We start from the raw sequence: 21,517 nt of genomic DNA, 5'->3' as shown, positions 1-21,517 counted from the left end.
TTTCTCTAATGCACTTTATGAAGTTTACAGTTTAATAACATTTCATCTTGTCTAGAAAGTGAAGTCGCTCAGTCGTGTCCAACTCTTTGCAACCCCATGGACTGTAGCCCACCAGGCTCCTCCATCCATGGGATTCTCCAGGCAAGAACACTGGAGTGGGGTGCCATTTCTTTCTCCAGGGGATCTTCCCAACCCAGGGATCCTGCATTGTAGGCAGACGCTTTACTATCTGAGCCACCAGACACCTTTCCAGTTGTCAGACTAGTTGTTCAGTCATCCGGATGGCTTCAGGGGACTCCTTTGGCTGGGATGGGGTGCATGTTACTGTGGAGGGCATTAGCAGAATGAAACTCCAGGACATAAATCATGTCTTGCCAAGAGACCAAGTGACCGGGCAGCTGGACAGGAAATAAAAGGGCTGAACCCTGAGACTGGGAGCTTCCACCTGTGTGCCGACACTCTCGGTTTCATTTCTCTGAACTGTTTTGTGGCCAGTCTTTTTTTGGTAGCATAGGTGTGATAAACAGTGCTCAGAGCCTTATAATGTGCCTTCAAAGAACAAGACTGGTTTAACACACAAAGACTTTGCATGTGTCCGTTTCCAGACTTCCAGCCTGGCAGCGTGCACATACAAACACCCCAGATGGCACTCTTGTTTCCTTTTGTGTGGAAACAAATTGCCCTCTACCGAATTCCTCATGCTCCCTGGGCCTTACCTTCTCTGTCCTCCCAGCGGTTTATTTTCAGGAAACCAGTGATGAAGGGACTGGAGCTGCAAGGAGATAATTCACAAAACTGGTAGTTCCTACCTGGTGAAATGCATTAGCCGGCAGAGGCTGTAATGTTGCTGGCTTGTCTGGAGTCAGAGTTGCTTTGAGCCTAACGAATCCCTCAGTTATCTCATTTGTATGTTTCCAAATGTTGCTTACACCCTGGCTGCTCCTTTCAGAGCTGGGAAGTCCTCCTTTCATCTCTCTCCTTCCTGTCTCTGGGTTTTCTTCTGGGTTATCTCCACAGCCTGCTCTGTGCGCAAACATCATCACTGAGCCGTGACTCCTTCCTTCACGCTGGTGCTCTCTCTTTTGTCAGCATGAACGGCTTCATCCTCATCCACGTCTCTAGCTGTCCTGCCAGAACAGCCCTGCATCTCTGTGACCAGGCCCACCCTTTTGGACCCAGAGGCACCGTGTTACTGTCTAAATGTCCTAGGAGGATGACAAGACAAAGGGAGGGATGCTTTTGAAGCAGGTGCCCCCAGGTTCTACAGCTCAGCTTCTACACAAACAGGCCAGTGGCATGAACCATTGTCATGATGCATAGCTTAAAAAAAAAAAAAGTGCCCATACACAGATGCAGTGGACAACCTTCAGGCCTAAATAAGCCGTAGGGATCCTGTCCACACTAGCCAGGGAAGGCATTGCAGCCTAGTGAGCAGAACAGCAGGTTTAGGACCCCAGCCATGTCTCTGAGCTGCGGGGTAATGACAATCCAGGAAGCTCTGCTGCCTTAATTTTCCATCTGTAAAATGGGACTAACCTTAGCAGCCAAATCCAGACTGTAATTAAGAGAGGAAATATTAATAAACAAGCACATAATGCAGTTAGAAAGTTGTGAGTGGTACACAATAATGCCAGATCGTCACCCAGTAATCCTTTCTGCTCATTTTCCCCAAGCGTTCCACAGGCTTGGACTTCTCGCCCTGTGTGATCTCCTTATGGGAGGGTGGCGTTGAGTCACGCAGTGCCCAGGGCCCCGGGACAGGGGGCAGCATCAGGGCCCTGACCTGGCTTCTCTTGATGCGGGACCACAAATACACCCAGACAGGGCGTGAGGGGATGTCTTCCTTTACTCTGAAATCATTGGCCCCTGCAGGCTGACAGCTCCTCTGAGACAGGGAGCCCTGTGGCCGTCGGCTTGTTTCTGGGTTCCCTGTATGCAGAGATGACTGACCTTAACAGCGCGAGCCAGCCCCTGCCTAGGGGCACTATCAGCCTGGGTCACTTGCCTTTTTGCTTCATGTAACACCATACCCTCCAAATGGTGTTTGGGGATTCCATTTCCTCTGGCTGGTGGGTCTCTGATAGTAATCCCATGGAGGGGTGGTCAGTGCCATGATCGTCTGTCAGTCCCCATGGAGGGACAGGGAGTGGAGGGGAAGCGTGGCAGCTGCTGTCACATGCCTGCCCACGGTGTTTCCACTGGGACAGACAGAGAGGGGAAAGCCAAGGAAGAAGGAAGATACTGAGGCCTCAGAGGGTCTCAAACAGCAGGAGAAACTAGGCGGGAGAGGGTGGGGTGGCAGATCCTTGCAGCTGTCAGGCTCAGTGAGGCCCCAAGGGTCAGGCCATTTAGTTTATGAACAGCTGCACAGCTGCCTGCTGGTGTTTCTGACCCCGCTGGTGTTTTTCCTGAGCCATGCTGGTGTTCACCACTACAGCGCTGTATTGAATTCCACACCCCCATCCCAGCCTAGGGAGCAGGGAACCCTCTCTGCGACTCTATACCAAGGAAGCGGGCTCGTAGCTATACTGTGTGGCTTGACCCTGGATCTGAGGGTCAGCCTCCCTAAATGCTACATCATCGTGTGCCCACCCAGCTCTTGATTCAGTGGGTAGCTGGGGAGGAAGCTGGAAGGGTGACCCCAGAATGTCCTGACCCCACTCTGATGGTCTGTGAGGCTGGCATCCACCCAAGCAAGGACACTTTTGGAGAATTTTCTGTCAGGAGAGGGCCTTGTCCCCCTCAGTGCAGAGCCGCCACGGTGTGAGGTGTGTGGGAACTAAGGAGAAACATGGCTGCCTCTGCCCTTTTCTGAAGAGAGGGTGCTCGGACCCCATAGACTTGACTCTCAGCTAGACAAAGGCCCCTCGTAGCCAGTCATTCCCCATCTTGGACGTCAGGAAAGACACTTTCCTGCCAGGGGCCAATCTTGTACAAGTCAAATTTCAGAATACTAACATGCAGAGATATTCACAGAAGATTAAGAGAGTAACTAAACAAAAAATAAACTACCCCCAAGTACTCGGTAATGAACATACAGAATGTGTGCTCCGCTCCCCAGAAGTGGCCTCACTAATAAGAGGTGGATGAAAAAAGGCTTTCGATCTGCTCTGGGATAATAAATGAATCATAGATCATGAAGTTCAACTGAGGAGGTCTTGAGGGTTCATCCCTGGAATTACCTCCCATCGTGGAGTCCACAGGCTGTGGGGAGGAAGAGTAAGGTGGAGGCCTGAGGAAGAAGGTTCCAAGGTCCCAGAGGCCAGGCTTTTGGACTTGACCCCCCAATAGGTGGAATGTGGTTCCAGAGTTGGGCTTGGCATTTCCAAAGGCAGCGGGGTACAGGGTCACTTCCCAGGAGGCCCTTCATACTGTCTGCCTTGTCACAGGAGGGTGAAGCCCCCATGCCCCTAAAGGAGTGAGCTAACCTCTTGCTATGTTAGATCTGAGATTTCAGAAGGTTACTGGGTCCCCATCTGACTTCTGGTAGCTGCCTTATCTCACAATGCTGCTGTGGGCATTTTATTGCTCTATGATTTGTGTTCAGTTCACTTCAGTTGCTCAGTCGTGTCTGACTCTTTGCAACCCCTCTGAATCACAGCATGCCAGGCCTCCCTGTCCATCACCAACTCTTGGAGTTTAGTCAAACTCATGTCCATCGAGTCCATGATGCCATCCAACCATCTCATCCTCTGCCGTCCCCTTCTCCTCCTGCCCCTAATCCCTCCCAGCATCAGAGTCTTTTCCAATGAGTCAACTCTTCGCATGAGGTGGCCAAAGTACTGGAATTTCAGCTTTAGCATCATCCTTCCAATGAACACCCAGGACTGATCTCCTTTAGAATGGACTGGTTGGGTCTCCTTGCAGTCCAAGGGACCCTCAAGAGTCTTCTCCAACACCACAGTTCAAAAGCATCAATTCTTCAGCGCTCAGCTTTCTTCACAGTCCAACTCTCACATCCATACATGACCACTGGAAAAACCATAGCCTTGGCTAGATGGACCCTTGTTGGCAAAGTAATGTCTCTGCTTTTCAATATGCTGTCTAGGTTGGTCATAACTTTCCTTCCAAGGAGTAAGCTTTCATGGCTGCAGTCACCATCTGCAGTGATTTTGGAGCCCAAAAAAATAAAGTCAGCCACTGTTTCCACTGTTTCCCCATCTATTTCCCATGAAGTGATGGGACCAGATGCCATGATCTTCATTTTCTGAATGTTGAGCTTTAAGCCAACTTTTTCACTCTCCTCTTTCACTTTGAACAAGAGGCTTTTTAGTTCCTCTTCACTTTCTGCCGAAAGAGTGGTGTCATCTGCCTATCTGAGGTTGATTTGTGTTAACCAGCCCCAAATTCCCGAACTTTCCGATCCTCCCTGGACACCCTGAGCTATTAACTGCTAACAGGGTAGAGAGGCCATGAATGTCGTGTTGAGGTCAGCACCTCCTTCCCCCTGACTGGGCAGCTGGAGTTTAGGAGGGGAGGAGGGCCTGACCGAGGTTGCCCGAAGCATCCACGTGGACCCCCAGCAGTGGCTATCTGCCTGTCCTCGTCCTGTGTCCCTCCCCACTGGGATGCGTGCTCCTTTCATCCTCTGCTCCCACAAGGAGTCTAACCCCCCGAACCTGAGCCAAACTCAAGACAAAGAGCAGTGAGTCCTCTGAGGGGAAAGTGGACTCTTTTGGTACTTCTGTTGCCCCGGACATCTCACTTCGGCTGGGTTTCAAAATGCTGCTTCCAGGACAAATCATTCTTCCAGGAGCTGTTGGCTCCTTGGAACTTCTTGTGAGGATGTGGGGCTCATAGTCTTTTCCTGAGGAGGGCTCGGGGCTGTCACCTGGAGACTAAGGTAGAGACTCCTTTTCCTCTCGTTCTAGTGAGGACCGGGTCATCGAGCACTACAAGAAACTCAACGGCCAGACCAGAGGCCAAGCCATCGTGAAGTAAGTACCTCACCCCTCCCAGTGCTGATGAGGTTGTGTGCGTGTTCACATAGAACATGTCAGGGGTGTTCAGTTCTTCTGGGAGAGACTCCAGTGGATGGTGGTTCCATTTAATTTTTAAGTAAATAACCATTCAGAGAACTTTTATCATGTACACACAGACACCAATGTGCGTATGATACCAGTTCTGCTGAATAACCACGTTGTGTGTGTGTGTGTGTTGTTTTGTTTTGTTTTCACAGCTACATGAGCATCGTAGAGTCTCTCCCAACCTATGGAGTTCACTATTACGCAGTGAAGGTAAGTGAGCTCATTTGGTGAACATTGCCAACACGCCCTAAAAAAGATTTTCATTTCTTTATTTTTAATCTTAGTGAAGTTTTTTGGGGTTTGGGGAGTACTCGGTCAGGGAGATCACGTGCTGGGGGAGTTGGGACAGTGGAACACCCCCAACTAGTGTAGTAAGACTTGATTCAAAGACACTCCAAAATTTACTTTCCCTTTTGTGAAGTGGGTGTGATAAATGCCTCAGTTCAGTTCAGTTTGGTTCAGTCACTCAGTCATGTCCAACTCTTTGCGACCCCATGAATCGTAGCACGCCAGGCCTCCTTGTCCATCACCATCTCCCAGAGTTCACTCAAACTCACGTCCATCGAGTTGGTGATGCCATTGAGCCATCTCATCCTCTGTCGTCTCCTTCTCCTCCTGCCCCCAATCCCTCCCAACATCAGGGTCTTTTCCAGTGAGTCAACTCTTCTCATGAGGTGGCCAAAGTACTTTCAGCTTTAGCATCATTTCTTCCAAAGAACACCCAGGGCTAATCTCCTTCAGAATGGACTGGTTGGATCTCCTTGCAGTCCAAGGGACTCTCAAGAGTCTTCTCCAACACCACAGTTCAAAAGCATCAATTCTTCGGCACTCAGCTTTCTTCATAGTCCAACTCTCACATCTATACATGACCACTGGAAAAACCATAGCCTTGACTAGACAGACCTTTGTTGGCAAAGTAATGTCTCTGCTTTTCAATATGCTATCTAGGTTGGTCATAAATTTTCTTCCAAGGAGTAAGTGTCTTTTAATTTCATGGCTGCAGTCACCATCTGCAGTGATTTTGGAGCCCCCAAAAATAAAGTCTGACACTGTTTCCATTGTTTCCCCATCTATTTCCCATGAAGTGATGGGGCTGGATGCCATGATCTTCATTTTCTGACTGTTGAGCTTTAAGCCAACTTTTTCACTCTCCTCTTTCACTTTAATCAAGAGGCTTTTTAGTTCCTCTTCACTTTCTGCCATAAGGGTGGTGTCATCTGCATATCTGAGGTTTTTGATAAATGCCTACTTCCTTTCAATTCTCAGAAGAATCCTGGAGATCAGGACCACAGAGCCTCTCAGTAGGAAGATTCCAAAGAACTATAGAGAACAAAAACTTAAGCAGAATGAACAGTGTTTCTCTTGGTGGTCAAATGCCATGTAGGCAGCCAAATAGGAGAAGTGGGACTATGGGTTGAGAAATCAACAGCCTCTATCTTCTTAAATATGCTGATGGCAAGTCCAATGTGACACTGGCCCCATTGTAAATTCTTTTACATTTGATACATAATGTCCAAGACTGGGATCCATTCTTTGAAATAGTGGATAATGATGTTCCCAGGCTCTTTTTTCTATCCTGAGAAAGGATAACTTCCTTTCCTTCATTTACCCTGACGTGAAGTTTATCGAAGTCATTGTCCCAAGTCAGGACAAAAGGAACAGAAAACCCTTCTGAATGCAAGACAGTCCCACCAAGCAACCCGATATTCTCAGGCTTGCCCACCAACTTCCTTCCCCATGTTTCTACCTGACTGTATTTTTTTTTTTTAAGATTTATTTATTTACTTTATTTTTTGTCTGTGACTGGTCTTTGTTGCTACATGCAGGCTTTCTCCAGTTGCAGTGAGTGGTGGCTACTCTTCATTGCAGTGCTCGGTCATCTCATTGTGGTGGCTTCTTGTTGCAGAGCACTGGCTCTAGGCACTCGAGCTTCAGTAGTGGCACACACGCTTAGTTGCTCCGTGATATATGGGATGTTCCTGGATCAGGGATCGAACTAGTATCTCTTGCATTGCAAGGTGTATTCTTAACCACTAGACTGCCAGGGAAGCCCCACCTGACTGTATTTTTAATTCTTTTAGACCAGAGTGTGCCGTGTTTCATTCATTATTGTGTCACCACGGCAGCTTCAACGGCATTTTACACATCCTTGGTGTGCATTTAATGGCCTGTATCTTCCTCTAAACTGCAGCCTTCTGATAGCAAAGACTGTGTTGTATTCTGTTATATATTCCTGGAATCCAGCAGAATCTAGCATAGTGCCTGGAATGTAGTAGGTGCCCAGCAAATATTTACCAAGTGCCTTTATTGAGAATTGAATCGAGTAGTTGGATGTATGCGTTTCCATGATGGGAACAGATATCAGAGTGACATTTGTGGAGTCCAGTTTTGAAGCATATGTGGGTGCAGTCCCACCCAGCAGCTCATCTCCAGATCTATCACAGCCTGCAGTGGTTCAGTTCTTCCTGATGTCCTTCCAACACCCTTCCCACCAGTGGAAGCTCTTTATCTCTCTTCACCGTGATGCACAGAACTCAGAACCATGGCAGTCATCCCTGCCTCTCTCAAGTCTAAGATATAGTCTTGTCATGAGAAGTATGACCTGGGCTTCTGGGCTAAATTCTGTCCCACATGAAAAGTGTGCATCATCTGAGGAGACAATCCCTGTATCGCTCTGCCGGGGATATGATCACTGAAATCAGTGGGCAGTCAACTCCCCAAAAGGAAATTGAATTGATCGTGAAAAGAAATTCAAAATCCCCCCTGCTGGCTGCCAGGGTTCAACTCTTACACTGTGAGTGAGAGTAGAGCCCATGTCCATTTTGCCGTCTTGCTACCATAAAGGAAACAGGAGGGGCCAGCAATAGTCCTGACATTATTACAAGAGGCATATCACAGAAATCAAACTGTAAGTCTCTCTGTCACTTGTGGAAATATTCCACAGTGATGTTTAGTGGAGAGGTCTGAGTTCATTAATGGAGCCAGTAATTCAGGAAGCCCTGACTCCATTTCATACTCTGATTTGCTGTTTGTCCTAAGCATGATCTCACCTCTGCTACTCATAATTAAAAGAGAGATTAAGGGATTTCCCTGGTGTCCAGTGGTTGAGGAAACACCTTGCAAGGCAGGAGACACAGGTTCTATCCCTGGTCAGGGAACTAAGATCCCACATGCCACAGAGAAATTAAGCTCACACACCACAGATCCAGAAGCCCTGCACTGTAACTGCTGAGCTCAAGCTGCACAATGAAAGGTCCCACATGACAACCACAAGCTGCAACTAAGACCTGACCCAGCTAAATAAATAAACATATATTGAAAGTAAATCGAGGCTTCCTTGGTGGCTCTGTGGTAAAGAATTTGCCTACCAGTACAGAAGACACAGGTTCAGTCACTGGTCTGGGAAGATCCCACATGTCGTGGAGGAAGTAATCCTATGTGCCACTGAGCCAGTGCTCTGGAGCCTGGGAACTGCAACTACTGAGTGGATATGCCACAACTACTGAAGCTAAAGCACCCTGGATCCTGTGCTTCCCGATAAGAGAAGCCACCACGCTGAGAAGCTGGCACACCGCAACTAGAGAGTAGCCCCTGCTTGTCACAACGAGAGAAAAATCCCGAGAAGCAGCGAAGACTCAGCACAGCCAAAGATAAATAAATGAAGATAATATACGTGTGTGTGTATATAATAAAATAAACAAATAAAATGGAGATTAAGAAATTTGCTTCACCAACTACTCCACAAAAATTTTCTAAGTATTAGAAGACTATTGAGATAGGTTGCTAAGAGTCGGGCACGACAGAGAGACTTCACTTTCACTTTTCACTTTCATGCATTGGAGAAGGAAATGGCAACCCACTCCAGTGTTCTTGCCTGGAGAATCCCAGGGACGGGGAGCCTGGTGGGCTGCCGTCTATGGGGTCGCACAGAGTCGGACACGACTGAAGCGACTTAGCAGCAGCAGCAGCAGAGATAGGTTGAGATACCTAGATGAAAAGGCTTTCAGATAGAACTTCATCTGGGTTTTACGAACACAGCGTAAACTTGAATTCTGTTTCCTCGTCAGCCCTGGAACATGACAAAAGGACAACCTCTGATATGCATGCTCTCTGCTATCCAATAAAACTTTAGAATATGCTCCTTTGCTGTTTGTGAATTTCTGGGTGCCAAGTGTGCCTGTGTGTTTGACTCTTGGAATCTCAAGCTTGAGGGATTGCTCTCCCACTTACTTGGAGAAAGAGCCTAAGCAACGATATCGAGACTCACTGTTTGGTGGCCTTCCGTGTATATTTCACAGATGCCACATATCTTGGTGTGATGACACCTCTTGCCTCAACAATCTGAAACCACAGTGGCCTTCATCTGTCCTCTTATTCTGGTCTCCAAAACCAGTGCAATCATATGGGCACTTTCCATACCTTTAAAGAAATTTAGAAGCTCTTCTAAAAATTCAAAATGTAGTTCTTTTGCTTTTTACCTTTATGCTTACCTTGAAGCATAAACTCATGCCCCGCAAAACCCTGAAGCCAACTTTGAGTTTTCAGGACGTCCTCTGTGGGTTCTATTAGGCCATTCATCCATGTGGCAATTAAATCCAGGGAAAGGCTGCTTCATATGCCCACTGCCAGCTCCTAGCATTTGGGATCTTCTCATTAACAATCACCCTACTTGAATGGAGATTAACCATCTAGGGGCCAGAAGTCTCTGTTAAAGGAATAAACAGAGGGTCTTGGCATTTCTCATTCTGCCCCCGGAGTGTCTAGGCTTCAGTTTTGTTACTTTGACCTGTAGCCTGAGTCACCCAGGCCAGCCCGGAAGCCGCTGTCTTTGTAAGTGAGCAGGACACACTGGGAAGCACCTGCTCGCCCTGCACTGCCATCGGCCTGCTGGGGGCTGGGGAGAGGGGAAGGGGGGTCCTGTGTACAGCAGGACACAACATTTGCATGATTTCTTTGTCTCTAAAATGAGAGGAGTTTGGGACTTCCCTGGTGGTCCAGTGCTTAAGGCTTTCCCTTCCAATGCAGAGGGTGCTGGTTCAGTCCCTGGTCAGGGATCTAGAATCCCACACGCCTCGGGGCCAAAGGGCCAGAACATGAGACAGAAGCAATATTATAACAAATTCAATAAAGACTGTAAAAATGGTCCACATTCCAAAAAAAAAAAAAATAGCTAACATAAGAAAGAGATGCACAACTTAAGAAAAAATAAAAGGAGTTGATATATGTATAATTGATTCACTTTGCTGTACAGAAGAAACTAGCACAATATTGTAAATCAACCCTACTCCAAAAAAAAATTTTTTTTTTAATTAGAGGAGTCTTAAATGCATATTACTAAGTGAAAGAAGTCAGTCTGAAAAGGCTGCATATTGTATGATTCCAACTAAATGGCATCCTGGAAAAGACAAACCTGGTTGCCAGGACCTGGGATAAATAGATAGAACACACAGGATTTTTAGAGCAATGAAAATACTCTGTGCAACACTATATGATTGATACGTATCTATATATGTTTGTCCAGACCTATGCAATGTACAATCCAAGAATGAATTCTGAGGGAAACTATGGACTCTGGGTGATTGAGATGGGTCAGTGTAGGTTCATCAGTTACTACAAAAGTACCATTCCAGTGTGGGATGTTATTGATACGGGAGGCTGTAGGGACGAGAATATATGGGAAATCCTTGTACCTTCCTCTCAATTTTGCCATGAACCTAAAACTGATGGAAAAAAAAAATTAAAATCTTTTAAGGCAAAATTTTTAGGAGAGTCACCTTTCATAGTTTCCATGGTTCCTTCCAGCTCTGACAGCCAATGACAGTTCCTCGGCTCAGAAGGTCATTTTGTCAGTGCTCAGCATCTCTCAGATTTTCCTAAGTGGGGATGGGGGTACGGCGCTGAAAACCTAAATTCTTCGGAGGAGAACAGAGAACAAGGCATCCGCTTTTGACTCAGAATAGGGGAGAGAACCACAGCTGTGCTGCTGGTTAGGAGTGGAGTTGGGTCCCCAACCCAGGGCACTTTCCAAGTCACATCACTGAGCATCCTTTGATGACGGGGCACACCTGTCAAGGTAAATCGTAGAGAGATGGGGTCCATCCCTTTCAAGGAATTTGCTTTTCCCTTTGTCTTCAGATGAAGCAGATCTCTTGGCTCATGTTTCTCTCTTCTGGTCCCCTGCTTACCCGTGCTTCTTTTGATGTCCTAGGACAAGCAGGGGATACCGTGGTGGCTGGGCCTGAGCTACAAAGGCATCTTCCAGTATGACTACCATGATAAAGTCAAGCCCAGGAAGGTAAGCATGCTCTCCGTGGTGGGCTAGTGGGGCTCCGGTGGAGGGAGGAACAGGCTGAGAAGTGACAAAAATTGTAGCCATGCAGCCTCAGGGCCTCTGGGCTCCCCAGTCTCCTGATAAGTGCGGTGTACACAAACTACTCCAAACTCATCCGTTCTGCCTTCTCTGGGAAAATACTTTTCCTTCCTGTCACTAAGGCAATGGAAGTTGTAAAATTATTTAAGGTAAGAAGACTGGGGGATTTCCAGGTGGCACTAGTGGTAAAGAATCTGCCTGCCGATGCAAGAAATACAGGAGATGCGAGTTTGATCCCTGGGTTGGGAAGATCCCGTGGAGGAGGGCATGACAACCCACTCCAGTATTCTTGCCTGGAGAATTCCATGGACAGAGGAGCCTGGTGAGCTGCAGTCCATGGGGTCACAAAGAGTCAGACATGCTGAAGCGACTTAGCACATATAGAACAAGAAGACTAGGTCAGCTTACCCAGAGCAGATGGACAACGGGCTTCTGACAGACCATTCTGGCCCTCATTCTCTGGGATACTGTGGTAATGAGAATGTGAAGGAGTGTCTCTCTTGAATCCTGAGGCTAATCTGAGTTTTCCCAAAGGTTTTCTTTTCTTTTTTTTTTTTTTTTAGAAAGGGGGGAACCTAAAAGAAGAGATTGTAGGTCAAAAAGAGGTGAAAAATAAAGAAGCATGAGAGGCTTGCCTGCCAATCCAGTAAATATTTTCTGGCATATTAGAAGTGATCAGAAATCTGGAAGAAATAAGATCCCTTGCCAAAAAAGAAAGGGAAGCTTAACAGAGTATATAGAGTCCCGGTAAAGCCAAAACAAAGTGTTTGAAGGGGACACAGGACTTGGATTTTCTGTTTTCATTTCTACACATTTTTCAGACCAGAACAAATTGAAAAATTATAATGGAAAAATGTCTCTGAGGCGAGAGCTGTCATTCAGCTCCTCCAGGCAGAGAAAAAAACGGGGACACAGTATGCGAATCAGACCCTGAAATACAGATTAAAAGTCTATCAAAACCACACTTGCTTTTGGAGGGAAAAAGCCATATGAGTTCATTATGTCACTGCAAAATGCTTTCCAAGCTGCTTTATCCATGAGCAGGATTGAAATCCACGCTACACATCCAAGCTTATTGTAGTCTATCCAGTGGACGTCTGCCCTTAGCCAGCTTCTCATTAAACTGATAGAGAAAAAATGGTTCTGTATTGAGGAAGATTTTCACTCAATTGATCAGTAAGTCAGTTAAGTTCTATGAAAAGATCCTGAGCCTGTGATGGAGGAATTCTTCCTTGGGGACAATTCAGGAGGAACCTAGCTGTTCTAGGGATGATTGTTTTGTGACTATTTTCAAAACCCCTCCAGTTTCCTGCTGCAAGACATGATTTGGACTCTGCATTCTTATTTTTTCTTCTTTGTCTTTCTCAGTCACTGGGTCTGTACTTCAAACACTCTTAACTTTTTGTTTATTTTCTACCTCTTTCTCTTATAACCTTTATAACTTTCTGTGCTTTTTTTCTTGAGTTTTCTCTTTACTCCTTTCTTCTTTTTATTTTTTTAAACTTTTTAGTTTATGTTGGAGCCTAGCTGTTTAACAACATTGTGAAAGTTTCAGGTGAATGGCAGAGTGACTCAACCATACATGTACATGTATCCATTCTCCCCCAAACTCCCCTCCCATCCAGGCTGCCACATAACATTGAGCAGAGTTCTATGTGCTATACAGTAGGAACTTGTTGGTTATCCATTTTAAATATAGCAGTGTACACATGTCTATCCCAGACTCTGTAACTATCCCTTCCCCTGACTCCCCAGTGGCAACCTTAAGTTCCTTCTCTTAAGTGTGTGAGTCTGCCTTTGTTTTGTAAATAAGTTCATTTGTACATTGACTGTCCCCTCTCTCCAACCTGCTTGGCTATTTTTTCTGCTTGCAAGAGCCACAGAGACTCCTAGATCCTTTAACCAGTCCTAGTAACAATGTATGTATCTCTCAATTGCCCCACTGGTGGAGACCAAGGCCAGCTTGGACGATTGGGGTCTACAGTGGAATTCATTAAAATCCCATGGTTGAACTCTTCTCTCCCTCTGAATGTTTTTGAAAAATGTGCTAACTAGTATTGGTGTGTGTTCAGTTCGATTTATTAATATGTTTAAGCTTGCCTTGTTTCTCTAATTGAGGTGCTAATGAAGGTTTTAGATGTAGTGAGGTAGCCTTGATATTTGTGAAACATACAAAATGCAGCACAGGGGTTCAATAAATTGTAACTATTCCTGTAAGACTCCAAAAGAGACTTCAAAATAATGAAAAGTGGAAAGCAAAATGTGTGAATAATCACCCTTTGAATAAGACAATTTACTCTCATTGATTGAATTTATGCAGGTCAGTGGATTAAAAATGTTAGCAGGGGAATACATGTATTCAGGATACTGACTGTATTCAAACTGAGTTGTTACTGAAAATGTTGCCTGCTTCTGTGTCCTCTAAGGAAGCACTTGGGATTCTCAAGTCTATCACTAACAGAGGGACAACCAGGCCATCAGAGTCATTATTCATTCGTTTCTTCGTTCCTTCAGAAATGTGTATTTCATACCCTCTATGCACCAAGTAGACTGCAGGGTTCTGAGATAAGACACACATCAGGTCCTCAGGTCCTGCCAGGCTATTAGAAAGAGAGGTGTAATGATTGCATCTTACAGATAAGACAGGTCTGCGTGAGGGTTGATAATGAATTGGCTGGGCTTACAGAGAAGGAGCTGTATCTTACGATGGTGCAGAGGTATTGAAGATGGACCAGTGGGGTGAGGAGACACACAGGTGTGCATGAAAGCACCTTGAGGAGAGGAGCATGGTGTGATGGAGACGCACGCAGCACCACTGGGGCAGGAACGTAGCGGGAGAGGAGGCTGATGGGGCTCCAGCATCCAGAATCCTGAGGATTTGCTAGGGAGATATCCTCTTTGAGGCAGAAGCAGACGAGTGGCCATTTCGGACTTCCATAGCCAGAGGAACATCATTCTGACAGCTGGTGGAGGATGAGTGGAGTGATACAGGATAATAGTTGCAGACTGGGACATCATTACACTAGTGTAGGTCTGAACTGGTGGGGGCTTGCGGGTGGCTGTCAGTGCTGGGGGTGGAGAAGGGGAATTGGAAGAGAGATGTTTAGAAGGTGATGTGACTGATCAATGGCAGGGGGTGAGAGGATGGCAGTCAGAGAAGGAGGAGAACCTGGAACAACTCCCAGGCTTCTTGATTGACCAGATCCTGGGATGTTAGAGAAGGGGAAAGAAGAGCAATTTAGGACATGCCACGTCTTAGGCTGATGGGGCGTTCGGGTAGCCTTGGCAGATAGGCAGTGAGTTTTCAGTTGGAGCTCAACAGTATCAATTTCCAAATCAGAACTGAACAGAGAGAGGAGCGGGAGAGGTACTCAGAACACTGAAAAAATTACAGTAGCCATAAGTGAATTTCAGTTTCCCATCGTGACATTCCTTGTGAGGCTGAAGGGCAGGCTGGGGACCGGGACACCCTGATCCTACTATAACTTGGGGAGCCCTCTTTAGGAAATAAATGTGCAATTGGAATACAAAATTAAGAACTCTGAAAAGCCCATGAGGAGAAGAGCAGAAATTTCATTAGCCCAAGGGGTATCCACCTCTGCTGAGACATGCCGTGGGCCCTAAAGACTTAGCCTGAGCTGTAGTGAAGAGGTCCCAGCTTCAGGGAACACGAGGCAGGGCGCTTGTCCCTTTTGCTCGTAGCCAGCACCATCACCATCATAAAAAGGCCATCTTTCTTCCACGTAAGGCACCTGAGAGTCTCTGAATGCACAGAGCACACTCCCAGGCTCCAGACCTGTGAATCTAAGGAGACGCAGGCACGTGGTAGTGACCACCGGTGCACATTTATGTATGAGTGCCCCAAATCTGTCTTCAGCGAAAGATTGGAAACTCACATGAAACTCTCAGAATGGACAGAGGCCCCAGTCTTCCCTGATCCCTCCCCCTCTCATTTCTGACCCAGCCGCTGGATGTCTAGAAAGCCTCACAGTCAATTCTGACATGGTGGGCAGAGTTGAGGATCACTCCTGCGGCCAGCGGTGGGTCCTTTCCGAATTCAGACTCAAGGAGGATCAGCCAGGCATGGCAGGTGTGCCCGGCAGGGCCTCTGCACTTGGGGAGCTGGGCACAGGGCTCAAGTTTGGGCTGGCTCTGAATGAGGGATGGCCCTGCAGGCAGCAATCACACCCTGGCAAAGGGGGCCAGGCAGAGCTCGCCACCCGGGCCCCCTGCAGTGCTCAGTTAAACGGGGAGTGGCACCCAGTTCTGGGCACCTGAAGGCCCTTTTGTAGCAACAACTGCCCCTCCAGCCCAGGCAGGAGTCTCCCTAACACTCTGACCCAGTTACAGCAGCTAGGCCCCATGGCACCAAGACAATGGGAGCCAGCTTTCAAGTAGGGGCAGGACCAGGGTGAGCCGCACCTTTGCCTTCAGAGGAGCTGGAGGCATCTCTCGGCGTCCTCGGCTGCAGTAGCATCAGCAGATCATGCACGCAGCCAGAAACAGGCCCTCAGCAGTCTCCTGTGAGAATGCACTCAGGTGCCTCCGTCGGGGCCCTGAGAAGAAGCGGGTAGCTAATGACTGTCCCAAAGTGGGCAGCACCACAGCTGTTCCAGCTTCTCTGGGGGTTGGGGGTACTAGTTTCCCACTCTGCTTGCAGTCTTCCCTAAATTGCTTAATCCTCACTCTGAAGCCCTGGGGGCCTTGGGGAGATGGAGTAAAGCACAGGATCCCTCGTAGGTAGAGCAGGGAGAGCATTCTAGGCCCTGTAATATCTATTACCTGGATCTTCTAAACAGATGGGCACCTGGCCTTGCAGAAGCACAGCCCAAAATGCAAGCTGCTGATGTTAGGGGAAAAAAAAATAGCTTCTTTGCCCTCAGGGCACACATGTCAGGAGCAGCAAGGCATGTGTGGACGTCCCAAGAGGGTGTTTTGGCTCTTGAGTATGTTCAGAAGCTCAGAACTATTTCAGAATGATGCGCGGTGCAAGAATTGCCACCCAAAGGCCTAAGAATCCCACACATAGGACTAAGAACAAAATACCCAAGCTCCCGTCTATACTAGAATAGTGGCCCTTGCTTACATAGATGACTTTTTTTTTTTTTTTTGGCTTCATGGGGTCTTATTTGTGGCATGTGGAAGGGATCTAGTTCCCCAACCAGGGATCAAATCCAGGCCTCCTAAATTGGGAGCTCAGAGTCTTAGCCACTGGACCACCAGGGAAGTCTCAAGATGAGTTCTTTTAAAATGAACAGATGGAATCCCAAACAGTGTCTGAGGATAGGTTGTAGAATTGTTTATGTCATTAGATATCGCCCCAGCATCGACTCTCACTGAATCCTGCTGTTTCTCTCTTTCACCCACTGATGTTTTCCCTCTCACTCAGCCTGCCTCCCCTCTCCTGCACGCTTGTTCATACACTGCCAAACCTGCCTCTCTTCTTTACCGTGATTATGGGGTGATCATTTTAGGCACTGTTGTGAGTGAGGTTTCAGAGAACGGGAGTGACAGTATTTTCATGTCTAACCGTCTGGGTTTAGCAGTGGTCACAGAAGTACAGAGAGTGTTACATCGGTGAAAAAAAGACAAAGTCTTGCAGCTACATAGATTATTTTCCCCTACTTTCTCCTGGGTACCACATTCCCTTTGAGCACATGTCTACATGTGTAGAAATGGAGCTCTTCACAGGTGAGAGATCCTTTATTCCACCAGGTACCCATCCAGTTGAGCTTCCCTGGTGGCTTAGTGGTGAAGAATCCACCTGCCAATGCAGGAGACACAGGTTTGATCCCTGGATTGGGCAGATCCCCTGGAGGAGGGCATGGCAACCCACTGCAGTATTCTTGCCTGGAGAATCCCATGGACAGAGAAGCTTGGAGGGCTACAGTCCATGGGGTCTCACTAAGACAGGACTTAGTGACTAAATAACTGTCCGGTTGATTTCAGGGAATCATGAAACATTATCAGTTGAACTTGTCAGTTCAAGTGCGCTTGGACACTCGAAGTAAAAGATCAAACTTCATCTTGGGTTATATTTATGGCCAAGGAAAGACACAGAAGCATCAAACAAGAGTAAATGCCACTACATTAAGTGACCATCAGTGGGGACATGCCGCGAATCAGCTGGCATGTCAGTCTCAGGCAGCTGTGTTGGTACAAGCAAGAGTGTTTCTACTTCGCTGAGAACATTTGAATGAAAATTAAATGATCTATACAGAAAATACATTGTTTGTTAACTCCTGTGGAACCAGGACCACATGGGGCAGAGATAAATAAAGCTGGGTAAAGTCGATCACAAAGGGCTCCCTCTTTTAGAGGAGGACCTTGCACTCCTTAGATCAGAGCCTGAAAAATTCTGAAAGCTCTGATCTCTGGGACAATCTGCCTCTTCTTGGGAGCACCGGGGCCAAAGGTTTCAGGTGATTCACTTCTCCCACGCTCGAGACTCAGTTCCCACCAGCACCAAGCTGAGCTGTGTTGCTGCATGACTCTACCCCTTCCCCCATTATCCTCTATGCATAACTTAAGGTATAAAAACTACTTTGGAAAATAAAGTGCGGGCCTTGTTCACCGAAACTTGGTCTCACCATGTCGTTCTTTCTCTTACCTTCTGGCTGAATTATTCAGCCTCTTTTCTCCACTGAATTTCCTCACTGAGCTATCCTCATCCTATTACTCTTTATATCTTTGATAAAATATTTAAATAAATAGGTCGCCTATGCCGTCTCTCCTTCAAATACCCTGGATCAGCCGGGGCTGGACCCCGGCACTGTGTGCTCTGTCCTCTGGCTGTAGTCTGCACTCCCCAATCCTGTGGTGAGCCCAGCCATTGAATCATCAGAAAACATTATCATTTACAACAGAAAATGCTTTCTGAATGGGGCGCCAGGAAGAGTCAGAATAAAGATCCGTCCATCAGGCTTTATCAGACGCTATATGCATTAAAAAAAAGAACAGTGTGAAACACGTGGCTCCAAAGAAACCTTAGAAGCAATATTCAATATCTGTAAATCATCACTGATTGCTGCAGCCCCCTCACCAGCCCATATTTAATGAAATCTCTCCGTGGGGGGAGGATGACAGCGCTGGTCCTTGTTATGTATTCAGCAGACAACATTTACTTATTTATTTGATGTGCAATTAGGGGCGCTCTTATGTTCACTTAGATGCACAATTAGGAGCGCAGAGGGCTCCCCTCTGAGACATTAGGAGAAGGAACCAGAGTAAATGTTCTGCCCCTTCTCCCCCAGAGCAGCCAATGCAGCTTCCTATGGTTCCTCTGAGCATTTCAGAATCGGGAGCATTAGCTCAGAGAACTGATGCATTGCTTGTCACCACCCCAGATTAGTAAAGATTTTTGAACTGGATGAAACGATGAGACAGGAAGAGAAAATAATATTTACAGGAAATATTCCATTAACTGTGAACCAGCTCCCAGCTCACAGTCAGCCAGCCTGCTGAATTATTCAACGAGATACGCATGCCTTTAAGTGCTTTGCCAACTTATTTTTCAGCTTCTGTTTGGATGCACTTGACTCATCCTTGGGCTGCTGAGCTCTCTGCCTTGGCAGGCCCTGGGCGGGTGCCTCCCTCATCCCGTTATCTGTACTCCCCTGGGAGACCGCACCCTGGGCTCCCCGGGGAGGAAGAGCTCCACGGAGTATGTTCAGCATTCCAAGCATTTTGCAGCCTTTGCTTTTTCAGTGTCTGATCAAAGGGCTCCTTTGTTGCCTCCTTCAGATCTCACTCAGCACTGAGTGGACCAGGAAGCGTTCAGTGCCTGTGGGTGACAGGTCCTGGCCACAGGTCACCAAGAGGAGCCCGCCTCAAAGCTGAGGAGTGGGCCTGCTGGAGGGATGCTGGGTTGCAGGGAGGAAGTGGGGGCAGAGAGTCACCAACATCTGCCATCTTAAAATAACTCCCCAGGAAAGGAAAAAAGCAGTTGTATTCTAGGAAGATTGAGATGCTATTCTCAAAGCATCATAGTGCATACATGTATGTGCATAGTCGTATCTGACTCTTTGCGACCCCATGGACTATAGCCCCCCAAGCTCCTCTGTTCATGGAATTTTCCAGGCAAGAATACTGGAATGGGTTGCCGTTTTCTCCTCCAGGGTATCTTCCCAACCCAGGGATCGAACCCAAGTCTCCTATATCTCCTGTATTGGCAGGCAGATTCTTTACCACTGCACCACTGGAGAAGACATCCTCTTCTCAGAGCATGCGTAATAGCATAGCTGAGTTCTCTCCCTTTGGAACAGGAATCCCAGTCTCCTCTCCCAAGAATTTCAGTCTCCTGAATGTGCTGAGCTGGAGCCTCAGAACTCCAGTAGAAGGTGTTGAATATGAAATCCTTCAGTAAAATGGTCCCAGAAATACCAATTGCCTGTCCTGAACAAGTCCCTGAAGATGATACAGTGAACAAAAAAGATGGGTCCCTGCCTTTACAGAGCTTAGAGTCTAGAGGAGAAGATAGTCAAAGCATTAGGTCTCTTAACGTAGAGTGTCAGAGTAGTGAATTCGACAAAGACAACCAATCAGTAAGGAAGAGGGGGAGGGCATGGAATGGTCAGGAGTGGTCTCGCCGAAGAGGTGATGTTTAAGTGACTCTACTGCAAGTGTTGCACATCCCCTGAGAAGCAGAGTCCGAGGTGGATTCTCTCACAGGAGATATACTGGGAAATGGTCTGGAATTAACACCAAAGAACAAAGGGAAGCAGACAGGACCCGGCAGAGGGAGAACTGGAGTTGTGATGCAACCTCAGGCAAAGCTGAGAAATTGCAACCAGCAGACCCATCACCTTAGTTCAGCATCAACCAATCATTAGATCCAGGTGACCCGCCAGGGTGAGGTCGTGACCTTGGGCAAGATTGGCTCTGCACAGCTGAGGTTATGCAGAGGTGGTAAATCCTGCAGTCCTGAAGGAGACGCTGGTCGGTGCAGTCGCTTTTACCGCAGTGGTTCCTCAAGTGTGGCTCTTGAACCAGCAGATCACTGCTACATGACCTAGGAACACACAAGAACCACATATTCCAGGTACCCATCTGACTCTGAAATTCAGAGGCTGGGGCGTGGCAGTATGGGTTTTCACGAGTCCTCGGGAAGATTTGGAGACAGGCTGTAGAGTTTGAGGATGGCTGCTCTACACACAGGTAACAGAAACTTTCTGTTGTTCAGCTTTGTTGTTAAGACAGTGTCATCTAAGTTAAAGTCAAATTCCTTCTTATAACAGATGTAAAAAGAGGTTTTATAAACCAGTGGCCTCCACATCCACTTAAAGGCCCAAAATAAATCTCAAAATCTCAACCAAGGAGTAATTTGAGGAGTATTAACTCACTTCCAAGGGATTCAGAGTTGTGATAAACAGCTTATTTAACTTCTCTGGGCCTCTGTTTTTATGTCTGTGAAATGGAGGCTGTAAAACATGAGCAATAGTCCACTTACCTTCAACTTGAATATGTTTACATCTCAAAGAGTTGCCTGTTCCCCACGATAAAAGTACTGTTGCCCTTGACATAGCAAATATTGTTACAGTCTCTTTTATGCTGAACACAAGAGGCAGGATTACCATGAAGAGCAAACAACGCCTCTTTGTTAAGATGATTGATTTTTTTCTTAGTCACTGGATCTGAGAACCTAGGGTCCCTTGGTTCCCACAGGTTGCTCTGGAGGCCATTTCAAAGCCTGGTCCTGAGTTAAACCCTCCCCCTCACCAACTTGTATTCTTGTTGGAAGTGTCTCCATAATACTCGTGCTAATGTCAAACTGTCCCTTTTGAACATGATGTCTGTGAGCAGAAAATAAAAGCATGCGCCCATCCAGGTGGGTAATCTTTAAGAGCTATAAGGTGAGTCATTTCTCTGGAAAGGTACAGGAGGACAGGAATGCAATTCTCCTCTTAAAAATGTTTTGTTTTTGGCTGCGCTGGGCCTTCGTTGCTGCATACAGGCTTTCTCTAGTTGTGACAATCAGGAGCTATTCCAGTTGCAGTGCACAGGCTCCTCATTGAGGTGGCTTCTCTTGTTGGGGAGCACAGGCTCAGTAGTCCTGGTTCACAGGCTCAGCTGCCTTGCAGCTAAGTGTGGGAACTTCCCATGTCCCCTGTACTGGCAGGTA

General features: G+C 47.0%; 1 protein-coding gene across 9 annotated transcripts in view; it reads left to right on the top strand.

Moving 5' to 3' along the window:
* The window catches only part of FRMD4A (FERM domain containing 4A), a 749,223-nt gene that overhangs the window by 637,138 nt on the left and 90,568 nt on the right, over positions 1-21,517 (top strand). For all 9 annotated transcript variants that reach the window (XM_061436072.1, XM_061436071.1, XM_061436069.1 and 6 more), the window contains 3 exons: positions 4,872-4,937; positions 5,180-5,237; positions 11,236-11,322. In XM_061436072.1, the coding sequence (XP_061292056.1) occupies positions 4,872-4,937; positions 5,180-5,237; positions 11,236-11,322 (211 nt within the window). The remainder of the gene's footprint in view (positions 1-4,871; positions 4,938-5,179; positions 5,238-11,235; positions 11,323-21,517) is intronic.

The sequence above is a fragment of the Bos javanicus genome, chromosome 13 (assembly GCF_032452875.1).
Source record: "Bos javanicus breed banteng chromosome 13, ARS-OSU_banteng_1.0, whole genome shotgun sequence".
NCBI lineage: Eukaryota > Metazoa > Chordata > Mammalia > Artiodactyla > Bovidae > Bos > Bos javanicus.
Note: the sequence above shows the minus strand (reverse complement) of the source record. Positions and strands in the feature narration are given on the sequence as shown.